We start from the raw sequence: 23368 nt of genomic DNA on the forward strand, positions 1-23368 counted from the left end.
TTTCCTGTTAACTGACTTCCGGGCTCCAGTCTACTCCTCTGCCGTCGGCTTCCTTCTCAGCTCTCCACAGTGGTCCCAGCAGTCACTCCTCATCTTCTGCCAAGATGTAGTGATTAAAACCCATTACTGCAGCTAATGACTAACGTAGGCACTGGCAGTGCAGAGGTTAATCAGCCACGATCCTGTCCTTGGGGGTTTGCGTTGTGGGTCAGAGGAGAAGAAAAAGGAGCACAAGGCTCCTGGGAAACGTGTTAGAAATGTGACTCAGTGGTGCACGGTGTGTCTGGAGGCGGACAGGAGTGTTTGGAAAGGTTCGGTTTTGAGAGTCTTCCTCTGCTCGGTCTTCTTTAGAAGGTATTTTGGCCAAGCGGAGTGTCTTTCTTGCAGTCCTCTAAAGGGTCTCTCCCTCCACAGTCATTTCATTTGTCTGAGACAGGCTCTTGTCACAATGGAGCCCAGGCTGGTCTGGAACTCACTGTGTAGACCAGGCTAGCCTCTAACTTGCCTCTGCCTTCCCAATGCTGAGATTACAGGTGGGCGTGTGCCACCCTGCCTAGCACTTTATGGATTTTTGAAAATTCGTGGCCATTACATTGTTTTAAAGGGTGTCTTCGTTTTTAGTGACATGCAGTAGCTTTCATATGTATAGCTGCTGTGATTTCAGTGTGTGTGTCCAGTGTGTCATCATTAGCCTAGCCATTCTCTCTTTAAATGTTCCTTATACACCATCACCTCTTCCCCAACAGACTCCACCTCCCCATATGTTAAACAGTGAGCTAGCGTTCCACAGATGCCCCGCTTTTTTCAGTTAATAAATAACTTTGATTATTTGAATTAATTTATTGTTGAGTTTCTTGATTCTTTATTATACCCAGTATATAGACAAACATAGAAGGATTTTTTTTTTTTCTTAAATTTTTGAAACAGGGTCTCTCTGTGTATTTCTGGCTGTCCTGGTGCTTCCTATGTAGGTCAGGCTCGCCTGAAAAATCTCAGACACCTGCCTGCCCCCTGAGTGCTGGGTTTAAAGGTATGCATTACCATGCCTTGCCCAGAAGGAGCTTTTAAGCTGTGATAATCATTTACTAACAGTTTGGGGGCTGGAGAGTTGGCTCGGTGGTTAAGAACACTGGCTGCTCTTCTAGACAACCTGGTTTGATTGCCAGCACCTACAGAGAGGTCCACAGCTGCCTATAACTCCAGTGCCAGGGAGCCTGATGCCCTTTTCTGGCCCCCAAGGGGACCACGCATATGCATCATTCACAGATATGTATGCTGGGCAAAACACTCATACACATGAAAAAACAAACAACCCAAAACCAAAACCATTTTTTGCCATCATTTGGCTTTTTTTCCCTGTCATGTATATCTCTGTTGAAGTTCTCCAGGGATTCATGCATGCAGACCATATTCCACCCGATCCTGTGAATGGGTTTTCTTACTATTAGAGTCACTGTTTATGGGCCTGGTTGATGTTTGACCTCTGAGTAATTTCTGGATCTAGCTTTGATAGCATTGACACTTGACCGTGGGTGGTTTGCTCCCCCTTTTGGTTATCTCATAAATGTATTGAGTGCTGGATACTGTATCTAAGCAGATTGAGATAGTGTCTTTTTCTTAATTAATTGCATTATTTATTTAGCTTTGTGTGTGTGTGTGTGTGTGTGTGTGGGTAGGTGTGTGCCATGGAGCCCTTGTGGAGGTCAGAAGACAGCTTACTGTGTTTCAGTCTCTCCTTCTACTGTGTGGGTTCTGAGGATTGAACTCAGGTTGTCACCCTTACCAGCGAGTACCTTAATCTGCTGATCCATCCCACTGGCCTGAGATAATGCTTTATTCATTTGTAGTTCAGGCTGGCATTCTACATAACTGGGGATGACCTTGAACTTCCTGATGTTCCTCTGCCTCTTGTGCCCTGGGCTTACAGTTGTGCACCACCACCATGCCTGAGGTGTGCTCCTGGGACTGAACCCTGGGCTCTGTGTGTGATAGTCAGTCACTCTACCCCAAAGAGCTACATCACCAAGCTTCCCTCCCCTCTTTTTTTTAAATTTAAAAGACTAGGCTTGGCCGGGCGGTGGTGGCGCACGCCTTTAATCCCAGCACTCGGGAGGCAGAGGCAGGCGGATCTCTGTGAGTTCGAGGCCAGCCTGGGCTACCAAGTGAGTGCCAGGAAAGGCGCAAAGCTACACAGAGAAACCCTGTCTCGAAAAACCAAAAAAAAAAAAAAAAAAAAAAAAAAGACTAGGCTTGTCCAACCTATGGTTCAGGGTAGCTACAAATGTGACCCAACATAAAACTAAGCTTAGTAAAACATGATGAGGTTGTTTTTGTGGTTCATTATTATTATTACTGTTAGTATTTTGACTCATCACTTGGTTGCATGGTCCTCAAAGGCAGACTGCATAGCTAACGTGTGGGAATGTTAAAAGGCTGGGCATGCTTATGTTGTGGATGTATATTGATGTATCTGTCATGCCATTGGTACTGTAGAGGGTTGAGTTTAGTTAGTAACTACCTATAATGTACCATGGGCTCCAGTTTCTCCCGGGCCAGCTATTCTTCTTGGTCACTATAGGGCGTGTTTACATTTGTCTGCATTGAACTTACTTTGTTTTACTTGAATTTTGTCAGATGAAAGCTCAAAAGTTATACGCAGTCTGCTTTCATTATTTTTATCTTTTATGTCTAATCAGCAGTTCTTAAATGTTTTACAGAACCCTAGGAAACTGCAGAGGTACTCCTGTATGGACTACAGATAATACTAGAGTCAGCCACTTAGAGAGGATTGTTAAGTTGATTGTGTATGGGCTACTTCTGGTATCACCCCTCTTTCTTCCTTTCTTTGATTTCCTCATCACTTCTTTGGGCCGCTATTTAGAAAAGCATTCTTCGGATTTCATGCTTTGCCTGCAGACATCCACCTCATGCCTCTGCTGCCTCTGACTCCTCCCCCCTTTCATGCTTTGTGGTTGTTGATGATTTGTGTTGTTCCTTAAATGTTGATTCTGCGAAGGTACTGCAGTTAGTCTGTAAGTCTAGGAAGGCACAGTCCCATTCACCCTTCAGCCAAATCCCTCGTGTTACGTTTTCCACTAATGTCCTTTCTTATCCAACATCCAACGCAGGATCATACATGATATTCAGGGCTGCTTGGGGCTCCACTGTCGTTCTGCAAGGTGAGGCACAGACTTTGGGTACCTGTAATGCATGAGATTTACATGTCTTATTCCACTGGTCAGAGGACAGGGTCAGTACCACTCTGATTTTGTAACCATGTCTCCATTCTGTCCCTTTTATTTCATGATATGCCATTCACAGAATCATCTCTCTGAAGTTTAATCTAAGTATTTCCTTTTTCATTACTGATTTTCCCATTTTTTTTCATAGAATTAAGGTGGTGTGTATTGAGAATTCTTCATAGTTTGGTTCTAAGATGCATACCTTTGTATGTATTGTCATTATGTTTTCTATCATAGTATGTATTTCCTCCCAGTCCTCTTCCCTTCTCTTACTGTTGATCTTAATTTCTGTAGTCTTAGTTAATGCCTTCCTCCTAATTTATTTCATCTTAGAGATTGTATTAATTATCCTTTTTATCTTATACTTGCCAGACAATGTGATGATTGGACAGTTTACCCAATATCTCAAAAAGAGGCATAGAAATATATAATACTTAGCATCCTTTGACATTTGCTGAGTATTATAAAGGGCATACTTGTAGTGCTTTATGTCTTTCACAGTGATTCTTTCTGACCTTTAGAAACTGGGGCAATGGCTCATTTTCCCTCCCAGTTTATCTCCTAACACCCTTTCCTTGTATTTTTTTTTTTAATTAAAGATTTATTTATTTTTCTTTCATGTGTATGGGTGTTTTGCCTGCACATATATCTGGACTGTATGTGTACAATGCTCTTGGAAGCTAGAATCCCCTGGAATTAGAGTTACAGACAATTGTTAGCTGCCATGTGAGTGCTGGGATTCAAACCCAGGTCCTCTGGAAGAGCAGTGCTCTTAAACACCGAGCCTCTGTGTTGTCCCCCCCCCCCCCATTTCTGTGGCATTCCTAAGAGGTCTTTGCACTGGGTTCTTCCTGTGCGTGGTCTCATTTCATATACACAAAACCTTGGAAGTATTTCAGAGCAATTAGGAAATTTGCTTATAGTAGTGTTGGGTTCTGCCTCTGGGATTTCCCAATGATTCTTATGTATCTTTGGCCTGATTTTTAGGAGTCCTCTCATTACTACTTAGAAAGTGATTTTGGTTATATGGGCCTAGAACAGAGAAGTTTTCTTAGAAAGGTTGTTTTTATCACAAAGCAGGGTGATCCCAGAGAAGAAATCCAGTGCCCTGTTACTGTAATTTGTTCTCTGGGCATCATCCTTATTTGGGAAAGGATTTCAGTTGCATGCTTTCCTAAGCAAATGACTTCCCTGACAGCCCGTGAGTACTGTTCTGTTGTGCGTGGTGATTCTTGTTAACCGGAGAACCATTCAGTGCCATATGTGGTAGACACTAGAGCAAACACTGGGACCTGGCGGCCACCAGATAGTACGGTTGCTTTATGGACCTGCGTGTTCGGTCTTTGCCACTCTTGCTTAGTTAATAGTGTGTAGACAAGATGGCCATGCATACGTTAGTTTATGCTGCTGCTTTTGTAGCATGCTGGAGAATTCAAAATGACAGTTGGAGGAAGACACACAGACAACACTCCATCTGTTCTAACATGTATTCTCGTTGATTGTCTCCTAGTAAAGCTGACTCTCAGATAAGCCTCAGGGCACCTGGAGAAGCCAGTGAACAGATGCCCGGTCACAGTTGGTAGCTGATGGGATGCACTGCTTTCATGGAATGGCGACTTGGTACAAGGCACACTCTGTCCAGCTGGGCATAGGGAATGCAGTTCACTGTCATTGCTATTGCAGAGATAGATATCTGTGAGATTGTCCACAGGTGGTTTGGGGAAGCATGCCTGCTGGAGTCTTAAGTAGATTGGACGAGCAGGGGACAGATGAGTCCAACAGTGACTTAAGGCAAAGGCGACACCCTAATCACTTTACAGTATGTGCCTTCAGTGGCGATGTGAAGACAGGTTCTAATTAATCAGTGTCCCGTGTACGAATATAACTGTGCTGAAAGAGAGTCCCATGAACAAAGGTGGGAGCCACCAACAGCTTGCTAGGCCTATTGTTACTGTTAGACTGTGTTAGGTATGTTGGTAGTGTTGTGTACTTAATGTGTCTTAAAGCCCTGAGGAGTAATTATAACTGTCACCATTTTCTGATGAGAAGCAGCTTTGGGTTTGTGATGTATCTCAGAATAGTTCAGTCAGATGGGGCTGGCATTATCACAGGGTGGATTCTGCAGCCCATCCTTAGGTCTTTCTAATGTACCATCATTTCTGTCTTATAATTATTCCCTTTTCTAGTTTGTTATTGAAATATGAATCTTTTTATCCGATTCTCTTTCAGTTCATTCCTCCTGAGTGTAGAAGGGATTAAGAAATGGAAGAGAAAGGCACTTTATTGATCTTAGAAAGACTGAATATTTTTAGAATACTGTAAAATTACTCTGGAGAAAATCAAGGGCAATACTGCCTGGCTTGGAAAAGATGTTCATTATGCAGAGGAAGAAACTTCCCAGGTTTGTGTCTAGATAGTGTGAAATGTTCTACGTGGTGAGAAATCAGGTCTATTTTTGCTTAAAGGTGTGTGTGTGTGTGTGTGTGTGTGTGTGTGTGTGTGTGTGTGTGTGTGTTCAAGCATGCTTGTGTGCTCATGTGTATGCCCACATGCCAACAGAGGTCAGAAGAAGGCGTTGTGTCTCCCGGAGCTAGAGTTACAGGTGGTTGTAAGCTGCCCAGCATGGGTGTTAGGAACTGATTTGGGTCCTCTGAAGCAAGCATTCTTAACCACTGAGAAATGTCCCTGTGTGTTTTATCTATTATTATTATTATTACTACTACTATTATTTTAGATAAGGGCTCCATGACTGACCTGGAACTTGCTCTGTAGCCCAGGTTGGCCTCCACTCACAGAGATCTGCCTGCCTCTGTCTCTGTAGTGCTTGGGTTAAAGGTGTGCCCTGCATCAGGACAGGGATTTTTAAAGGTTAAGTGAGGAGGTTTTTCAAAGTTGGTTTGAAACAGTTGTCCTTGGCTGCAAGGATCATTACCACGGGTGGCATCCAGTCCAAGGCGAACAGGTAGGCTTGCACAAGGGTTTGGTCTGCAAGGTTGCTGGCTGTGTTCTGTGGCAGCTCTTGTTATCTCATGTGCATGAGCTCCTGTCCTCGATTGGGATCCTAAGAAAACCCAATGCTGCTTATAATGACAACTTTATTTCTGAAATAAACTAAGGAGAATTTGATCTCTGCTGCAGGTTCAGTTTTAAGGGTTTTTGTTTGTTTTTTCTTCACAGTGACCAATTCTCTTACCTCTGACATCATTGGAGTACCCCAACAACTCAGTTCAATTCTTCTCCTTTGTGGAGTTAAGTCAGTTGAGTTCACAGGTTAAGGCCCCAATCTCAGAAGACTGCCTGTTCAGATATGAGTCATGAATGTAGTTTCCCAGGTCACCCACTTTTCTACCCAGCTGTTTATATAACTCAGGGTACTTCTCCTTAGGCTTTATCATTGGTCGGAAGGACTCAGGAAAACTCTTTATTGGTTGTTGTTGGTTTATTATCAGTTTAGGAACAGCTTGATGGAAGGGATGTATAGGGTAGTGTGGGGTATAGGGAACCAAGTTTCCATGTCTTCCTTAGGCTACCCCTCTCTTTAGCACCTGTACACGTATAGCAACCCAGAAGCCTTTGAACTCCATTGTTTAGGGGTTCTTATGGAGGCTTTCTGTAGACAATGATTGATTAAGTAGGCATGGGTTGAGGCTGAAAGTTACGAACCTGCAGTCAAAGTAATCCTTCTGGTGACAAAATTCCATCTTGGAGCTGTCCAGGACACATCAATCAAGAGTCTCTCCATATGAAAGACATTGTCACTTAGGACATTCAAAGCTTGTAGTTCTGTCTTAGGAACTGGGGATAAGGACCAAATATCTAATGCATTTCCCATTAGGCTGTGACTGTGTTAAGAGAGAAACTAGCGTGGTCTGAAGGAGCTTGAGTAGGCTGTGCCCATGGGAATAACAGTGGCCAATGGCATTTTCTTACCAGTTACTTTGTGGAGACCCTTCTGAAATGAACTCTACCTGGCATTCTTAACTTACGGTCAGCAAGGATGATGAATATTTATCTTGCGTGTTCAAGGAAGTGGATGCTGCAGCTGTGAGGTCTTTGGTTATATGGGTACTTTAGATCCTAAGTTCTCTTTCAGTCTGGCTGTGTGATACAGTCATTCAGATAAAGTGTACATGTCTCAGCATTTAGTCAGAGGACCTTTGTTTTCCTAACTTGCTTCATTTTGTATGCATTTATTCAAGAATATGGAAGACAAGCAAGCATGAAGTTTTGTCTTTTGTTTCCACCAACCCTGGAGCGGTCACTAGATGGCCTGCTAGTACTGCATTTTAACTTGGCCTGTTAGAACACAAGGGAGCAGGCTTCTTGCCTCTGGCTTTAATCTAAAGTGATATTTTAAATGCTGTTTTTAAATCTACCAGGAACTCTGGATTTACTAGTGCTATAAATTATTTAAAGGTTTGTCTTCTTACAAAATGGTGGTTTAGTACTCTAAATGGATTTTATACTGCACATAAAAACCAGACTTTGTAGCTCAGTTTTAAAGTGTTGCCAGAATGCCGTTTGCTCGTGCTTTGGATGCATGCAGTTGAGATAATGGAAACTTAATAGTTGCATGAAAATGTGATTGAGCCCCAGCCTTCAGTCTGTTGAGCAGCTCTGGGTCCAGAATAAGTGTAGCAGATATGTAGAGAAAGAATGTAGAGTGTGGAATCACTGTTTATTAACACGTTCAGGCTGCCACAGGAACATTCAAATGAGAGGACAAGAATTGCTAGGTTTAGATGGTGATTATTTGTCCTGCTCACCCGTTTCCAGGGAGAAGCAAACAGTTGCTCAAACTAGGATGTAGATGTCACATCCATCGGTCATGTATAGTGTTTAGTCAATTGAAAAAAGTTTGGGTATCCATCTTGTGTTTAAATCAAATTAGTATTTACATTTATAACATCTAATATTTCTGTACTTGGAGGTCTGGAACTCAGCCCTCATTAATGGTAATAAGTAAACTGTTCACTGACCTCTGCTCAGGACACTTAAACAGTTATTCTCACCTGGAACATTGGAGCCTCTCAGATGGGGTGAGGTGTCTAGTCATGTGAAGACTTCCTCTGGCCAGGGTTGTGATCTGTCTTTTGTTTGGAAGGAAGTTTGCTGAACTAAAAGGGGGTTATAGGAATGTAACAATGGCACAATGTTTCTGATTGCCAGGTGAGTCTGTGGAAATCCTAAGGAGTCCCAAATAAAACAATCACTTGATGTGACAGGGACTCTGCCTTCTGCTGTCTAAGTATCCACTCTGACTTTGAGGTGGTAGTGGTTCTTTTGGGTGTGTAGTGGTGGTTTATCATTAGAATGTGCTAGGAACTGGCTATGTCTACATTCAACATAAAAATATTTTTTATATGTATGGGTGTTTTGTCTACATGTATGTCTGTGTAGCACGTGTGTGCCTGTGCCTGCAGAGCTAAAAGGCATTGGAGCCTCTGAAACTGGAGTTACAGATGGTTGTGAGCTGCCATGTGGGTGCTTAGAATTGAATCCAGATCCTCTGGAAGAGCAGCCAGTGCTCTGAAGCACTGAGCCATCTCTCCAGCCCCGTGTCTGCATTTTTAAGGTTCCTTTTGTATTTCTGATAATCAGTTGTCTACACAGAGTTCTTTCCCACTGAGCAGATGTTTCATCTTCCCCTGACTCATGCCACTGTGCTTGTGTTAATTCCAGAAATACTAACTGTATCTTTCCAGAAGAAAACAACAGCAGACTCTTGACCTTTTACTTAGCACTGGTTACCCACCAGAAGGACTGCACACCCATATTTAAGGCTAAAATTTATTTTATGAATATTGTTAGATATGAATCTGCAAAGGGAGGGATTTTGTTGAATGCTTGTGATAAAAAGTTATTTTGACTTAAAAATAAAATCTGAAACTATTTCTTCTTGATCTTGAAAAGATGATTCTAGCCTCCATGTTGATATTTGAAAGCATCACATGACTAAACTTGCTTGTATGCCGAAGCCCAGAATTTGGAAATGGATTCCTTTAAGACATGGTTTGGACAAGCTTGTGTTCCCTCTCCTACCTCACACAGATCACCTTGAAGACACTCAGCTTTGCTCACAGGTCATTTGTACATTTGTGGGCTGATGTGGTCTGGTCAGAAGACACCCGTTGATATTATCTGTAGAAACACTGGCTCCTTTGCAAGGCTCTGGAGGGAAAGCAGAGTCAGAGAGCTATGGACGCCCTCTGAGTTGTGTTTCTGGGGAGTGCCGACTCCTGTTAGAGGGAAGTGTGGGTGGATTTTTTTGTCGGAACCACCTGCTCCCAAATAACCACACAGAGCTTTATTAATTGTGAATGTTTGGCCAACAGCTTAGGCTTGTTGCTAACTAGCTCTTACATCTTAAATTAATCCATATTTCATATCTCACGCTCTACCACGTGGTGGTATCTGTTTTCAGTATGAGATGTTCATCTTGCTTCTCTCAGAGTCTCCTCTCGAATCTGCCCTTCTTCATCCGGAACTCTCTCTTTCCCTGTCCGCAAGTCCCTCCTAACCTCTTCCTGCCTAGCTATTGGCCATGAGCTCTCTGTTAAACCATTGAGAGCAGCACCTTTACCGTGTACAAAGAGACTATTCCACAGCAGGGAAGAGCGCTGCTCCAACAGCTCCAGCCCTGTGCTCGGAGCATTGCAGTGGTCTGGTCATGCTGCTGCGATCCGTCAGTTTTGGGGAGCTGTTATCTTGGGGTGCTAGCCAAGGGAACCAGCTAAAAACGAAAAGTAACTTGTATCAGATGGCGTTGAAAAAGACTGTTCTATTGGGTGCTTGTCTTCTGACTTCTCCAGATGGTAGACAGTTACCAACAATAAATGTGGGAGAAAGGGAGAGCTCCAGTTCCCACCACCACCACCGAGTGTCCGCCCACTGTGATACAGCAGAGAAGGAAAGGACAGAATAAACAACGGGCAAGTAGCTCTTTGCAAAGTGGGCTGAGACAGGCGCCGTGGGCATGCCATGTCACTTGTTCCACATGTGTCTTCTGTGTATGCTGAGGTCCGGGGTGATGGAATGGGCAGGATTCTCTGCACTGCAGTGGGATTCGAAGAGGTGGGTTTGCAGGCGTTCACAGCTCATTAACAGAACTGTTTCAGGCCAATCAGAAATGTTGGCTATCTATTTTTGTGAAGAACAAGGTCGGTGCACTGAAAGATCATACACAAACTAGAAACCCTTAGAATTACAGATGCTTAACAGGATTTCTTTTTGAAAGTGAGCAATGTGTGCGACAAAGTTTCATAACTTTTTTTTATGGGGAAAACACTAAAGGACACTTTTGGAGTTGGAACTCCAATTCTGACACATATCAATTGTTTTTTTATGGCCTTGGGAAAATAACTTTGTTTCTGGCCTCATTTCTTTCATGTGTGAAATAGAACTAAATAATAGTACCCGCCTCGAGTTTTCGGAGAGTTCTGTGAGTGCATGGCTGACGTCAGGAGTTAGGGTGGCTCCTTCTGTGTAGCAAGCACAGCGAGTGTCGTCATTGCCATCCTTTGTTACCAGTGTGCCGAGTGCATTGGAGACAGTGTAGGGGGTTGTTCAGCTGCTGCACCTCAGCTCCCTCATATGTGGAGGGGGCGGGTAGCGATAGGCTCTTCTGCCCTGGCAGGTAGGTGTTTGGACAAACACACAGGCCACGTGAAGTGTGTTGAGGGAGTATCCCTGTTGGTCCCACAGTTCAGACACCATGCTGTTTCATGCGTGTCTGGATTTTTTTTAAGTGGTTGAGGAAGAGGAAGAACCAGGATGAGAGGCGAGGAAGCCTGTCAAGGCTGTATATTAAAACTGGAGAAACAGGCCAGGCAGTGGTGGTGCATGCCTTTAATCCCAGCACTTGGGAGACAGAGGCAGGTGGATCTCTATGAGTTCGAGGCCAACCTGGTCTACAGAGGGAGATCCAGGACAGGCACCAAAACTACACAGAGAAACCCTGTCTTGAAAAAAAAAGAATTGGAGGAATAGATGACAGAGTATTGGTAAAACAGTTCATGTCTTCCTTCCTTCTTTCACAGCAGTAAGGATATCAGAAATAACTGACGTACAGGCTCCTGCGGCCTTCTGTCTCATTTTGGTTTGAAAGTGTGTCCCTTAAATTTTGTGACTAGTTTACTGACTTCCATGTCCTTCTGTGAGCCTTACTGTACTCTTCCTTATAGAAGCCTGGTGAATACCTGGCCTTTCCTGCAGTTGGTCACTGTCAGCATTTATTTCCCTGTGTCGAGGATTTCAGTTCTTTATTTTGCAGCTGCTAAGGATATGTATGCCTTAGTGTGACTCTGAGGCCTTGGGTGTCCAGCTGATCGTGAGGGGTGTGTGCAGCTGCTGCTTGTGTGTCCTGCTGACCCTCAGGACAGTTGAAGTGTCATGGGCTTGGCCGAGACTGCTGACAGGCCGTCTGCCCTGTAGTGCACCACGGTGGAGAACAGTTGAGCGGGGTGCAGGGCATTTTGTTCTGCTCTTTCCCCAATCCTGCCACCTGCCCCTTTCCAACTAAAGTAACACACGGGAGCAGCGCCTAAGCGGCTTATCTGGCCAGATTGTTCTTTTCCTTCTGTATGTGATTTTCCTTTTTAGATGCGTTCTTAAAGTCAGGCATTTCATATAAACTGACTGCTGACCTGTCATGAGTCCCCCCCCTTTCCCATAAAGCTGACACGTACCCACCTTGGCGTGGGTTCATTTATGTGGGGAAGCCTACGTTAGGAATACATGGTTACATGTGAAATCCACCAAGTCATATTGGAGGAGCTGGAGCAGCTGGAGCAGCCGGAGGAGCTGGGCTGCCTTGGTTTACTTTTTTCTGTAATGACTTCAGATAGTATTTCTCCTCATTAAATACAACAATAACTTTCTACTATGAAGTATGGAAGGACTAGGGAGAGGGTTACGGAGAGTTGTGCTGGGCAGTTTGTGCCCTGTACACACGCTTCCCGTTTCCTCCTTGTTTAGTGGGGCGCTCAAGGGACGGAGGACTCTGAGAAATGCTGCTGTGTTCCAGGAATGGTGCCGTGGGGCCGGGCTGGCTGTGGTCCCTGGCTGTGGGGTTTGATTTGATTATTTCTCTTCCTGTATGTGTAGTCTTACTCACTCCTGGGTTATTATGAGAAGTCACGGGCCTTGACGATAACCCTAGCAGAAACCAGGTTTGCTACCTGATTTTGTGCTGGTCCTTTTTCCTCATTGTGGTTGCAGAGTGCCTGAGAAGACAGAGCTGTAGGCCACTAATTCTCGATTCTCAGACCCCCATAGGGATTGCTTAAACAGCTACCCCTGGTCTTCTGTGCCTCTTTTGGCATAGGCATGTGATTTAGCCTTATTATTTTCCTCTGTTGCTGTAGAACCACATACAGTCAGGTGCCACTTTGAGCTCTTCCCTTAGACGAGGCATGCTGTGCAAACATCCATAGATGGTGCTACCCAAGTAAGATGGCCGTGGAGTCACTAGGTCACAGATACTTATGGCCCTGCCGTCATACATCAGTCCACTGTTAGCTGTGGCAGGTAACTGTCAAAGGGTGTGTCCTTAAAGTTTTGATTTTTGGGCTGGGGAGATGGCTCATTCAGAAAAGTGCTTTCCACACAAGCATGAAGACTTACGTGTAGACCTTCAGTACCCACACAAAGTCAGCACGGCGGAAAAAGGGGGGTGCTGGCTGTTACCTGACAGGCAGTCTAGCAGAATGGCAAGCTCTCTGTTGAGTGACAGACCCTGTCTCAGAAAATAAGGTGGGGGCTGATAGAGGAAGACACCCAGTGTGGACCTCAGCACGCCCATGGGTGAGTACACACACACACACACACACACACACACCCACACACCCCCCGCATAAGATAGAGTGAGGAAGACGTCTGATGTTGGCCTCTGGCTTCCGTGTGTACGCTTACACATGTGCATACACATATGAGCATGTACACACATTCATATGCCCACAAAGAGAATTTGATTCTTCCATTAATGTTTTATTTTGAATTACGTTGATTATTGTTGCTTTGTGCTTTAAAGAAAATACTTCTTTTAATAGAAGTTTTAGCTTCCTAATAACATTGATGCTGTACAGTGGGCATCATGCCTTTGAACATGGACTTCCTCCTCCATCTCTTGTCCTGGCTTGATGTGTTTAGGTTTACGGAGTGTCTGTCCCCTTTTTGTATTCTCACCGGCTGTGGGTGGAAGTTCCTGCTCCGCCATCTGCTGTGGATTTGGTCATTTTGGCAGGGACAGTGTGATGCTGAGTATCTTCATAGGCTTCTATGCCATCTGTGTATCTTTGTGAGGTGTGGATTCAGGACTTGCTCTCTGGCTGTTGGTGATGTTTTTGGTTTGGAGTGTTTTTTAGATTTGTTTTCCTACCTCTGTGAAGGATGTCAGTGGCATTGTGGGGGCTGCATTGGATAGGATGGGCATTTTAATAACATTCTTCCAACCTATGAATATGAGATTCCCCCTCCCCCCTGTGTTTTAAGGTTCTTTGTGTATGTTAGATAACAGTCTAAACTTTTTTTTCCCCCAAAACTTTCCCCTGGGCTGCGGCTGTATCTTTTCATTTTCTTGAGAATTGTTTTATTTCGAATAACAAAGTATTGCCTGCACACATGTAGGAAAAGCCCACAATTGGTTCCATATCATGTGCTAGTAGAGATGACCTGGCGGATTTGGTATTAAAACAGAGTTAATGAGGTTGAGCCCATTTGGAATTCTTTAGGGCACGGTGATGTCTTGGGGGCCGGTCTTGCAAAGATCTAGTAGCGGTCTAAGTGGTTATGCTGTCTCTCACACACACTCCCATGTGCCTGCACCACCCCCCTCCTCTCCATGCTCACATGTGCAGCACACGTAGGATGAGCAGGAAGAAAGCCTGTCTTAGTGCCGTAGCTGAGAACCTAGAAATTGGACTGAAGTTCAGACTGTTCCATGTGGGATCAAAAAGTACTAGTTTTCGGCTGATATCCGTGGGAGGCCTGCCTGTATCCGAAGAGAAACAGTGGTGGAGAAAGTGTGGATGGGGTGGGGGGTGGTGGTGGGGTGGATGGAGAGGGTAGGGGAGAAACTGGGGGCAGAGGGGAAACTTTGAGATGTGAAAACAAAAAAAAAATTAAAGAAGTATTAGTTCTCAATGACCGTGGGAGGGAAGTTGACACATTCTGACACATTTGTGAGTAAAACGGTAGCGTTAGTGGCACTGAGGGTACATAGGGGAAATGGTGGTGTCTCACGTGGGTTCTTTTGTGTTTGAAATTCTTGTCGCAGTGCATCTGAGGTCAGCTCCATTTACAGTTACCTGTTCTGACACATAGAAGGTTCTAGGAATTTTTTCTTCCCTATTAGATAATGGGACATAATGCTGATTTCTTGAGTATGGGATCTTATTTAGGAGTAGACCAACTAACATGAGGATAATTGAAGCGGGAACATGGTGCTAAAGCCCCCTTTTCTGTTAGAAATGCTGATTTCTCTTCCTTAAGGTACCTTTTGGGGACGCCTGCATTGTTGGGTCAGATGTCTAATTACCCTCTTGTTGTTGTGAAGGACATCGTCCCTGTGGATGCCTCCTATGAAGTCAAAGAACTGTATGTGCCAGAGAATAAACTGCATTTGGCGAAAACTGATGCCGAAGCATTACCAGCACTGAAAATCAATAAAGTAAGTTCTCTGTTGCTTTAACAGAGTGCTGCAGCCTTCTGAGGAGCGGTTATTTGATGGATGTGGGCTTAGTGGCCGTGTTTGAAGTCAGGGTGGCAGGAGCAGGTCAGGGTGTTGTGGTGTATATCACAGTTCCCAGGGACGGAGAACGTGTTGAATGGGGAACAATATTCCCACATTATCGTGACTTTGATTTGCTTTTAGTCTCACATTTGTTTATTTTGAAATATCAAAGAACAAAGATTATGTGAGTTTTGGGGGGCATAAGAGAGAAAGGAGTGTTTCTAAAACATTAACAAATGCTAATCCATAATAATTAGAAGGAACTGTTACCACTTTAAACATGTTTCCCAATTTCCTGTCCAACACTTGACTCTCCCTTATATTAAGAAAAATAGACACATTAAGAATAGTTCTGTTGTATATCTGTGTCTAATGATATCATTAGGTGTCTTTCTCAATTAACAATTTCTGAGTTGAACAAGGCAGGATGAGAGTGGAAACTGACTTATTCTCAAATCTTAGGAAATTTTAAACTGTATAATTTATACACATTTTAAAAACAGATAAAAAGGAAAAAAAAAAAAACAAGCAAAATCCCACAAAGGGTAAGGAATAAGAATATGAAGTAGCAGTTGGCTTTTCCTTCAACTCTTCATTTATGATAAGAAGAACCTAGAACACTTGAGGAAGTGCTACCTCCCAGTACTGAGAGTGGGAAACTGAGCTTGGCCTGGATGGACTCCTTCCTAGTTGTTCAGATCTTTGGTAGGAGTTGATCTTAATGGCTGTGTGTGACCTGGTCTTAGGTGGGTAAGTGTCAAGGAGGGATGGTGTAAAATAAAGCAGTGCCGTTCCAGCTGGCCATGGAGAAGGAGCAGAGTTTGCACAGGCAAAGGGAAAGAGAGATTTATCTGTAGGTATACTGGACTGCAGAACCCTAAATGTGAACTTCCTTCAGTCCAGGAGTTCACAAATTCAGTGTATGGTACCCACAAGGCACACTGCCAGTCTGCCCATTCACAACACTTCCTCACAAGTTTTGTTTAGTCATGTTGAAGGCTAAGGCTTCAACAGAAGGAAGCTTGCAGGTATACATGCATTTAGCTTCTAACAGATGCCATCCAGAATAGAGATAAGCAGTAACTGTTATCATGGGTTTAGGAAATGTTCATGAATTGAGGCTGTATAATTCCTCATGTTCCTTCCTGTTTCCTTGCACACATTGGCCATTGTGCTTCAGGGATAAACGGGAGACCCTTTTGCTGCACACCATGGGCCATGTGCTTAGTCTTTTCTCATTTGGGAGCCATTGCTGTGTGATACATGCAGTTCACCAGTTCTTTACTCTTCTATTGGGATGTAACCACAGGTCCGGAGGTTTAAGCAAATAATGGTCTTTGTAAGATGAAGTTAGTCAATCTGGGAAAGAGATTTTCTGGTAAATATTTTGTGTAAAGTATCTTTTGGTTTAGGGTAGTGACCATCAGCCAGGTGGTGGCACACACCTTTGATCCCAGCACTCAGGAGGTAGAAGCAGGCGGATCTCTGTGAGTTTGAGGCCAGCCTGGTCTACAGAGTGAGTTCCAGGACAACCAGGCTACAAAACAAAAAACTGGCTTGAAAAACAAAACAAACAAAAAACTCAAACAACGACGAAAGGGGGATAGTGACTGTTAACATGGAGTTTCCAGATCTTCACTGACAGCAGTTCTAGGAACTTGGCAGAACTATAAAATTTCCACTTCCTTTGCCTTGGAAATTGAATGTGAAGCAATATGCATTTGTTTGTTTGCTTTGGACAGGCTCTCACCATATAGCCCGACTTGACCTGAAACTCACCAGGCTGCACTTAAACTCACCGAGATCTGCTTGCCTCTGCCTCCCGAGTGCTAAGATTAAGTTTGCACCACCCTGCTAGCAGTCTGTATTGCAGCACACCTCCCAGAGGTTGTCTGATGCACATTAACGGTTGAGAACCCCTGGCCTAGGTGAGGCTGTCCCTGGTGGAAGTATGTGGAGGGTAATGCATATAGATGTGCTGGAAGAAAAGCTTGTTCTCCCAGAGTTCTTCTTCTTCTTCAGTTTGTAGGAGCCACAGCCATTGCTGACATGTTTGTTTCCATTACTTTCAAAATTAAATGCATAAAACTTTTTGCTGCTTGGGTTCATAAATACATGAAATAAGTTTTTTTTTTTTTTTTATTTACTGTCTAATTACTAGGTGGATATGCAGTGGGTGCAGGTTTTGGCGGAAGGTTGGGCGACTCCTCTGAATGGCTTCATGAGAGAGCGGGAATATTTGCAGTGCCTTCATTTTGATTGTCTTCTGGATGGTAAGACAGTCTACATCTAACATTAAATTGGGTATGGAGGAAGCATGGCATGATTTCCAGTGTTTGTTACTTTTCATAAAGGTAGTCATGGCCTCTCATGAAGACTGAACTGATTTGGTTCTGAACACTTTAAATGAACCCTGGATCTTATTTCCACTCTTCCTTTTCCCTCCCTGGAGGAAGAAGAAAAACCTTCGATCAGGGCAGAAAGTGAGTCATAAAGCAGTTGTTCCCTGTGCCACGCCAGCCTTTCCACTGTGGAGCGCTTCTCCCTCGGTGCCTATCCTGTGGAGAGCTTCTCCTCCAGGGGTGTAACCCCCAGGGCCCTTACACCCCCAAACCATTCCTCTACGAAGCCTGGGAACTCAGAGTCTGTTTTGTTTGTTTTCTGTAGAGCTTAAACATTGTATTTTGACTTTCCTCCTTGGAGTCAGTGGTGGTCCTTAATTGCCCGGTCAGTAATGATTCAGCTTGGAGTTTAGTGCAAATTGACTTCCATCTTTAACTGTTCCTGGTCATTTCAGAAGTGCAGATAGATTTGTTGATGGTTGACAGCTTTGTCCAAAGATTTTTTTTTTTTGGTCCATGAATCCCTACGCAGTAGGATTTATTCCATATATAAATCCAAATAGGAATTTAAGAGTATATTCTAATTTTCTAGCTCATATATGTTATAGTGACTTACACACACACACACACACACACACACACACACACACACACACACAGCTGGATGTGATGGTACATACCTTTACTTTAATACTAGTACTCAGGCTGACAAAGGTAGATCTCTGTGAGTGTGAGGCTAACCTTGTCTATATAGCCAGTTCCAGGATAGCCAGGGCTATATAGAGATACCCTGTCTCGAAAAACAAAGAAAGCAAAGCAAAACATGTAGAGCGTCACAGTCTGGGAACTGAGACTGTGCCTTGGGCTCACTGATAACACACTTTAGATGAATCAGAGGCACTGGTTACTGCTTTTGTTTCTTGGCCAGTGACAGCTGACATTGGTTTGATTCTGACTATATTAAAAATGTAATTTAGCCGGGCGGTGGTGGCGGCGCACGCCTTTAATCCCAGCACTTGGGAGGCAGAGGCAGGCGGATTTCTGTGAGTTCGAGGCCAGCCTGGGCTACCAAGTGAGTTCCAGGAAAGGCGCAAAGCTACACAGAGAAACCCTGTCTCGAAAAACCAAAAAAAAAAAAAAAAAGTTTAATTAGTTAATAATTTATTGTGTGTATTTTTATGTGTGTGCATCTGTAGTCATTCAGGCCACAGCACACATGTTGAGGACAGAGGACAACTTGTGGCTGTCAGTTCATTCTTTTTTACCATGTGGGTTCCAGGGATTGAACTCCTATTTGTCAGGTTGGGTGGCAAGTGTCCTCAATTGCCCGGGTTCTGTAAACAGATTCTGTTGTTGTTGTTACTTGAATTGTGTCCTGAAGACGAAGGTGCCTGTACTGAGACCCACTGAGTAAGCTGTGCACTCTATACTCTGTGTCCTGCAGGAGGCGTCATCAACTTGTCAGTGCCTATAGTCCTGACAGCCACGCATGAGGACAAAGAGAGGCTGGATGGCTGTACAGCATTTGCTCTCGTGTATGAGGGCCGCCGTGTGGCCATTCTTCGAAATCCTGAATTTTTTGAGCACCGGAAAGAGGAGCGTTGTGCCAGACAGTGGGGGACAACATGCAAGAACCACCCCTACATTAAGGTCTTGACTCATCCGACAGTAACATTCGTGTTGAAATGTGGCCGTTGGCTGTGTGTTAATTGTTCCTCTGGGCTGTGAAGTTTTGCAGAATCGAGACTGGTTCTTCGATGAGTGTAATGAGCAGATGGTCTTGTCGTTTGGGCTCATGTAAACATTTATTCAGTGACTCTTTGTAGTTTTTTGAAACCATTGATGCTGGGGATTAACTCCAGAGTCCTGAGCATGCTGAGCCTGTGCTTAGCTGTATGTGTACTCCAGCTTGTAACACATAGCTTACAGTGTTTACTGTGCACCAGGTCCTGAGCTCAGGGCCGGCTTGGAACACAGGGCTTGGGCGTGTTGGGCAAAGGTTTGTTCTCTTAGAATGTAGTGGTAGGGAAAGGTATTAATTGTGTTCTTACAAGGAAGATGTGAGGGTAGGCTGCAGTGGGAGCCCACACCAGGGCGGCTTAATATTTTTTGGCCTCTTAACATTGTATTCTTGTGGAAAATCAGAGAAATATGATTCATTTCCTTAAAGTACCTCATTTGTGCATTGAGTGTGGAAATGTCAGTATTGAAGGCAAATATCTGTCAGTTGTTTAGTGTTTTAAAGTGGATTATTAGCTTTAGAAAAATGAGGTGCATTTAGGCACCAACCAACGCAGTGTAGGGAAGGGTGGGCTTCAGCTGCATTCTGTAAATGGGGGTCCTGAGGCTGTAGACCTCCAGATGTAGGGCAAGGTGAGTGAGTGAGGGCAGATGAAATTTGAGGACGTGTGCATGAATTTGGCAGTGAGCTTGGCAAAGCTCGATACATTTAATTATCAGTGATCATTAGTGTCAAAAGTTTGAGATTGGAGGACACACATGATGGGATACCCATGGGTTACAAGTCATTCTGTTAACCAACATCTAATAATAGTGGGAAGAACACCTTTTTTTTTAACTGAAAAAATAATAATCATTCACTTAGGTTTTGATTGTTTTTCATAAATTCATTCAAGCATTATATCACAATATTTCTTCAGCGTCTTTCATTCCAGTGATGTTCATAAGGCTAGCTTGGCCTTTAAGATGGAGACCAGCTTGCAGAAGCTGCACTTAGCTCATGTGAGAGGAATGTTCCTGCTTCTATTGTAGCAAATCATTTCCTCTTGCTTCCTGTTAGATGGTTATGGAACAAGGGGATTGGCTGATTGGAGGAGATCTTCAAGTCCTCGACCGAATTTACTGGAACGATGGTCTTGATCAGTATCGTCTTACTCCTACTGAGCTCAAGCAGAAGTTTAAAGATATGAATGCTGGTAAGATGTGGACCTACTCATCTGGTATGAAATGACTTGGAGAGAAAGTTCCAGAAGTTTTTCCCAATTCTGTCTCAAGTGTGCATAACAGGATGATAACGAAAGGTGCATGAGGCAATGGAATGGATAAAGAAGAGCAGCAATCAGGCCAGGCCTCCAGTTTTTTTTGTATTTTGCTACATTCTTAGAATTTGATCTAACAGTTTGCATATGGTACTATGGATATTAATAGCAAATTGGCTGTTTATTGTAAAACTCACATGTTAAAGCTGAGTAGAACTATATAAGAGAATTTATGTGAACTGTCCCCCACCATGGTACCTCATGGGACAAATGATGGAGCAATGCCACCTTACTGTGGCGCATCCATCACCCTTTTATGTCTTTGTCTGCTGGTGCCAAATGCCGAGGTTTCACAAGTTTACCCGAGAAGGGCTTTTATGCAGGTTTACCGAGAAGGGGTTTTATGGGTAAGGAAGACATTAAGCAGCAGCAGGCCGAAGTTGCTTTGAGAGCAGTTCTACAGTGCTGTCATCAGTTGGGGTTTGGGATGAGGTGGAGCAGTGTGTTCAGAAAGGCTGGGGTGCTGGTCTTTGCAGCCTTACACTCCCGAGTGCTCCAGGACAGGCTCTTCTCACCAAGTGAGATGCAAGGGTGTTGGTAAATGATGTGCTGCCGTGTGCGCCCGAGGTTTCTTCCCGTGCCCGGAAATTGAAGGTGCTTTGGTGGAAAGAGCGTGCGTCCCCTGTAGACTTGGCCCGACTGTTAAGAGGCTTAAGTGTTCTGCCGTTGCCACCGTCGTCTGTGTCAACCCAGCAGCAGAGGGCAGAGCCTAAGCCTCAGTGCCGCTCCTTAGTGCTCTCCGTGTGGAAGTCTGGATGTGGCCTGGAAGGGGCGGATGAACGTGGGTATGAATAACGTGGGGTGGGTTATGGAAGCTAGCTGACCACTCAGCTGTTCTTAGGAGCCTTCAGCCTCTGTCCCAGGAGGTGACGGAGTGTGGGGACAGGACAGCCCCACAGGACCCTGTAGCTAGAGTTTCTGCTTGCCACAGTCAGGACAATCTCTGTCACCCCCAGTCCCACAGCCGCTCAGACCCAACCAAGTAAAACAAACTTATATAGCTTACAAACTGTATGGCCGTGCAGCTTCTTGCTAACTGTTCTTATAGCTTAAATTATCCATTTCATAAATCTATACTTGCACGTGACTGTTTACCGCATCTTCACATGCTCTGGTCATGGCGGCGGCTGCAGTGTCTCTCCGCCTCAGCCTCTGCTTCCCAATTCTCCTCTCTCCTTGTCCCACCTACTTCCTGCCTGGCCACTGGCCATTCAGTGTTTTATTTTGACCAATCAGAGCAACAGATTTGAGATACAGACCATCCCACAGCAGGACCCCAGCAGTCATCTTGGCTTCAGCTTAGAGTCCTGAGTGCAGATAGTGTCCTGCTCTACCCTTTGGGGGTTTCATATCTTGTTTCCCTCTGTAAGGCTCATTGACAGCTGATGAGAACACTTATGGAACCTAACGCATATTTATTTGGAACAGGGTCTCACAGTGGCTCTGACTGGCCTGGAACTCACTATGCAGACCAGGCTGATCTCAAACTCACAGAGACTTGCCTGCCTCCTCTGCCTCCTGAGTGCCACCATGACCACCATAGGGTTTTACTTTAAAAATGGAAACGAGAGCAGATGAGTAACACACTGTGCACAGCACCGGGCACACCATAAGAGTAAGTTACCCTGATTTCTGTGTGTGAGCCGAAGCTAGTCTGCCTGGATTGGCATGGCGGTTAGAGAAGGGATGTCTGTTTCCTCTTGAGCCTGCTGCGCTTGGCTGCAGTCTGAACTCCTGTGCCCATAAAGGAGTGTAGACATAGAGGCTCCTGCGGGGCCACACACTGCAGTGCTCAGTGGCTTCTGCTCAGCCCGCCTCATTCACTGTTCGTTCACATTTCCTGCTTGGCTCCTTCAATTGCAGGGTAGGACCGCTCTTTGTCTTCTGAACTTCTCTGTGAATTTGAAGCAGATACTTGGTGTATGAGTCAGTACTTCTCTAGAGAAGTAGAACTCATGGAATGAATATCATCTTTCTGTCTGTCTGTTTCTCTGTCTCTGTCTCTGTCTCTGTCTCTCTCTCTCTCCCCCTCTCTCCCCCTCTCCCCTCTCTCCCTCTCCCCTCCCTCCCTCCCTCTCTCTCCCTCCCTCCTCCCTCTCTCCCTCCCTCCTTCTCTCCCGCCCTCCCTCCCTATCTATCTAAAGGGGATTTATTTAAAATGGCTTATGGATTATAGTCCAGCTAGTCTGACAATGGAAGGTCAAGAATCCAGTAGTTATTCAGTCCATGGGGGTTTTAGTTAATTCTAGATGTAGCCAGGTTGACAGACAAGAATACCCATCACCCTGGCTTGAACATCCAGTGATTCCTGAGTGCTGCATACAGTGGCAGGCTAAGTACAGCTTCATCTCCTGCTTTCAGACACACTGTGGCTCATTTGGCAAGTGAGTAATGATTGCATCAGGTAGTAGTGGCATGCAGTTCCCTTATATCAGTGTGAGATTTAGGGACTCCGTGAAGGTTGCTTCTGGCCATTGTCCTGTAAAGGAGAGAAACAGCTTCCAGGAAAAAAAAAGTCCTTCTTGACAAGAAACTGCTTTATCACCAATGTAGAAAGAAACCATTTGCCTGTCCGTGTTCCCCCTCTGGGTGCTGTAAGTGAGGATAGAGTATTTGGAGTTCCTGCAGCCATTCTGTGTTCATGAGGATCCCAGACATGTGTTCTGTGTTGAGTCTCTGTCATTCATCTCCAGACTTTGTGTTTAAAGAGATACTACCTATTTAAATTACTGAAGACACTTCTGGTTGGGTCTTTTATTTATAATCAGCAATAATAGATAGTTCATTTCATTCCCTCCCTTTGGTGGTGAACAGAAACACATTTAGGACTGAAACACATTTAGGACTTGTTGAGACCACCTTAGTTTGTTTTTGCCAAAATCTGAATTTATATCTTGAACCGATGTTAGTCAGTTATTGACTCTGTTGAGACATCTTATCATGGAATTATTGTTCATAATTAGAGACTTTCCTCTTCCATCTGTTTTGTGCTCC

General features: G+C 44.3%; 1 protein-coding gene across 2 annotated transcripts in view; it reads left to right on the top strand.

The window, feature by feature from the left end:
• The window catches only part of Papss1 (3'-phosphoadenosine 5'-phosphosulfate synthase 1), a 75753-nt gene that overhangs the window by 23063 nt on the left and 29322 nt on the right, over positions 1–23368 (top strand). For both annotated transcript variants that reach the window (XM_028856970.2, XM_037207112.1), the window contains exons 6-9: positions 14797–14910; positions 17135–17246; positions 18760–18965; positions 20116–20251. In XM_028856970.2, the coding sequence (XP_028712803.1) occupies positions 14797–14910; positions 17135–17246; positions 18760–18965; positions 20116–20251 (568 nt within the window). The remainder of the gene's footprint in view (positions 1–14796; positions 14911–17134; positions 17247–18759; positions 18966–20115; positions 20252–23368) is intronic.

This window comes from Peromyscus leucopus, chromosome 6 (assembly GCF_004664715.2).
Source record: "Peromyscus leucopus breed LL Stock chromosome 6, UCI_PerLeu_2.1, whole genome shotgun sequence".
NCBI lineage: Eukaryota > Metazoa > Chordata > Mammalia > Rodentia > Cricetidae > Peromyscus > Peromyscus leucopus.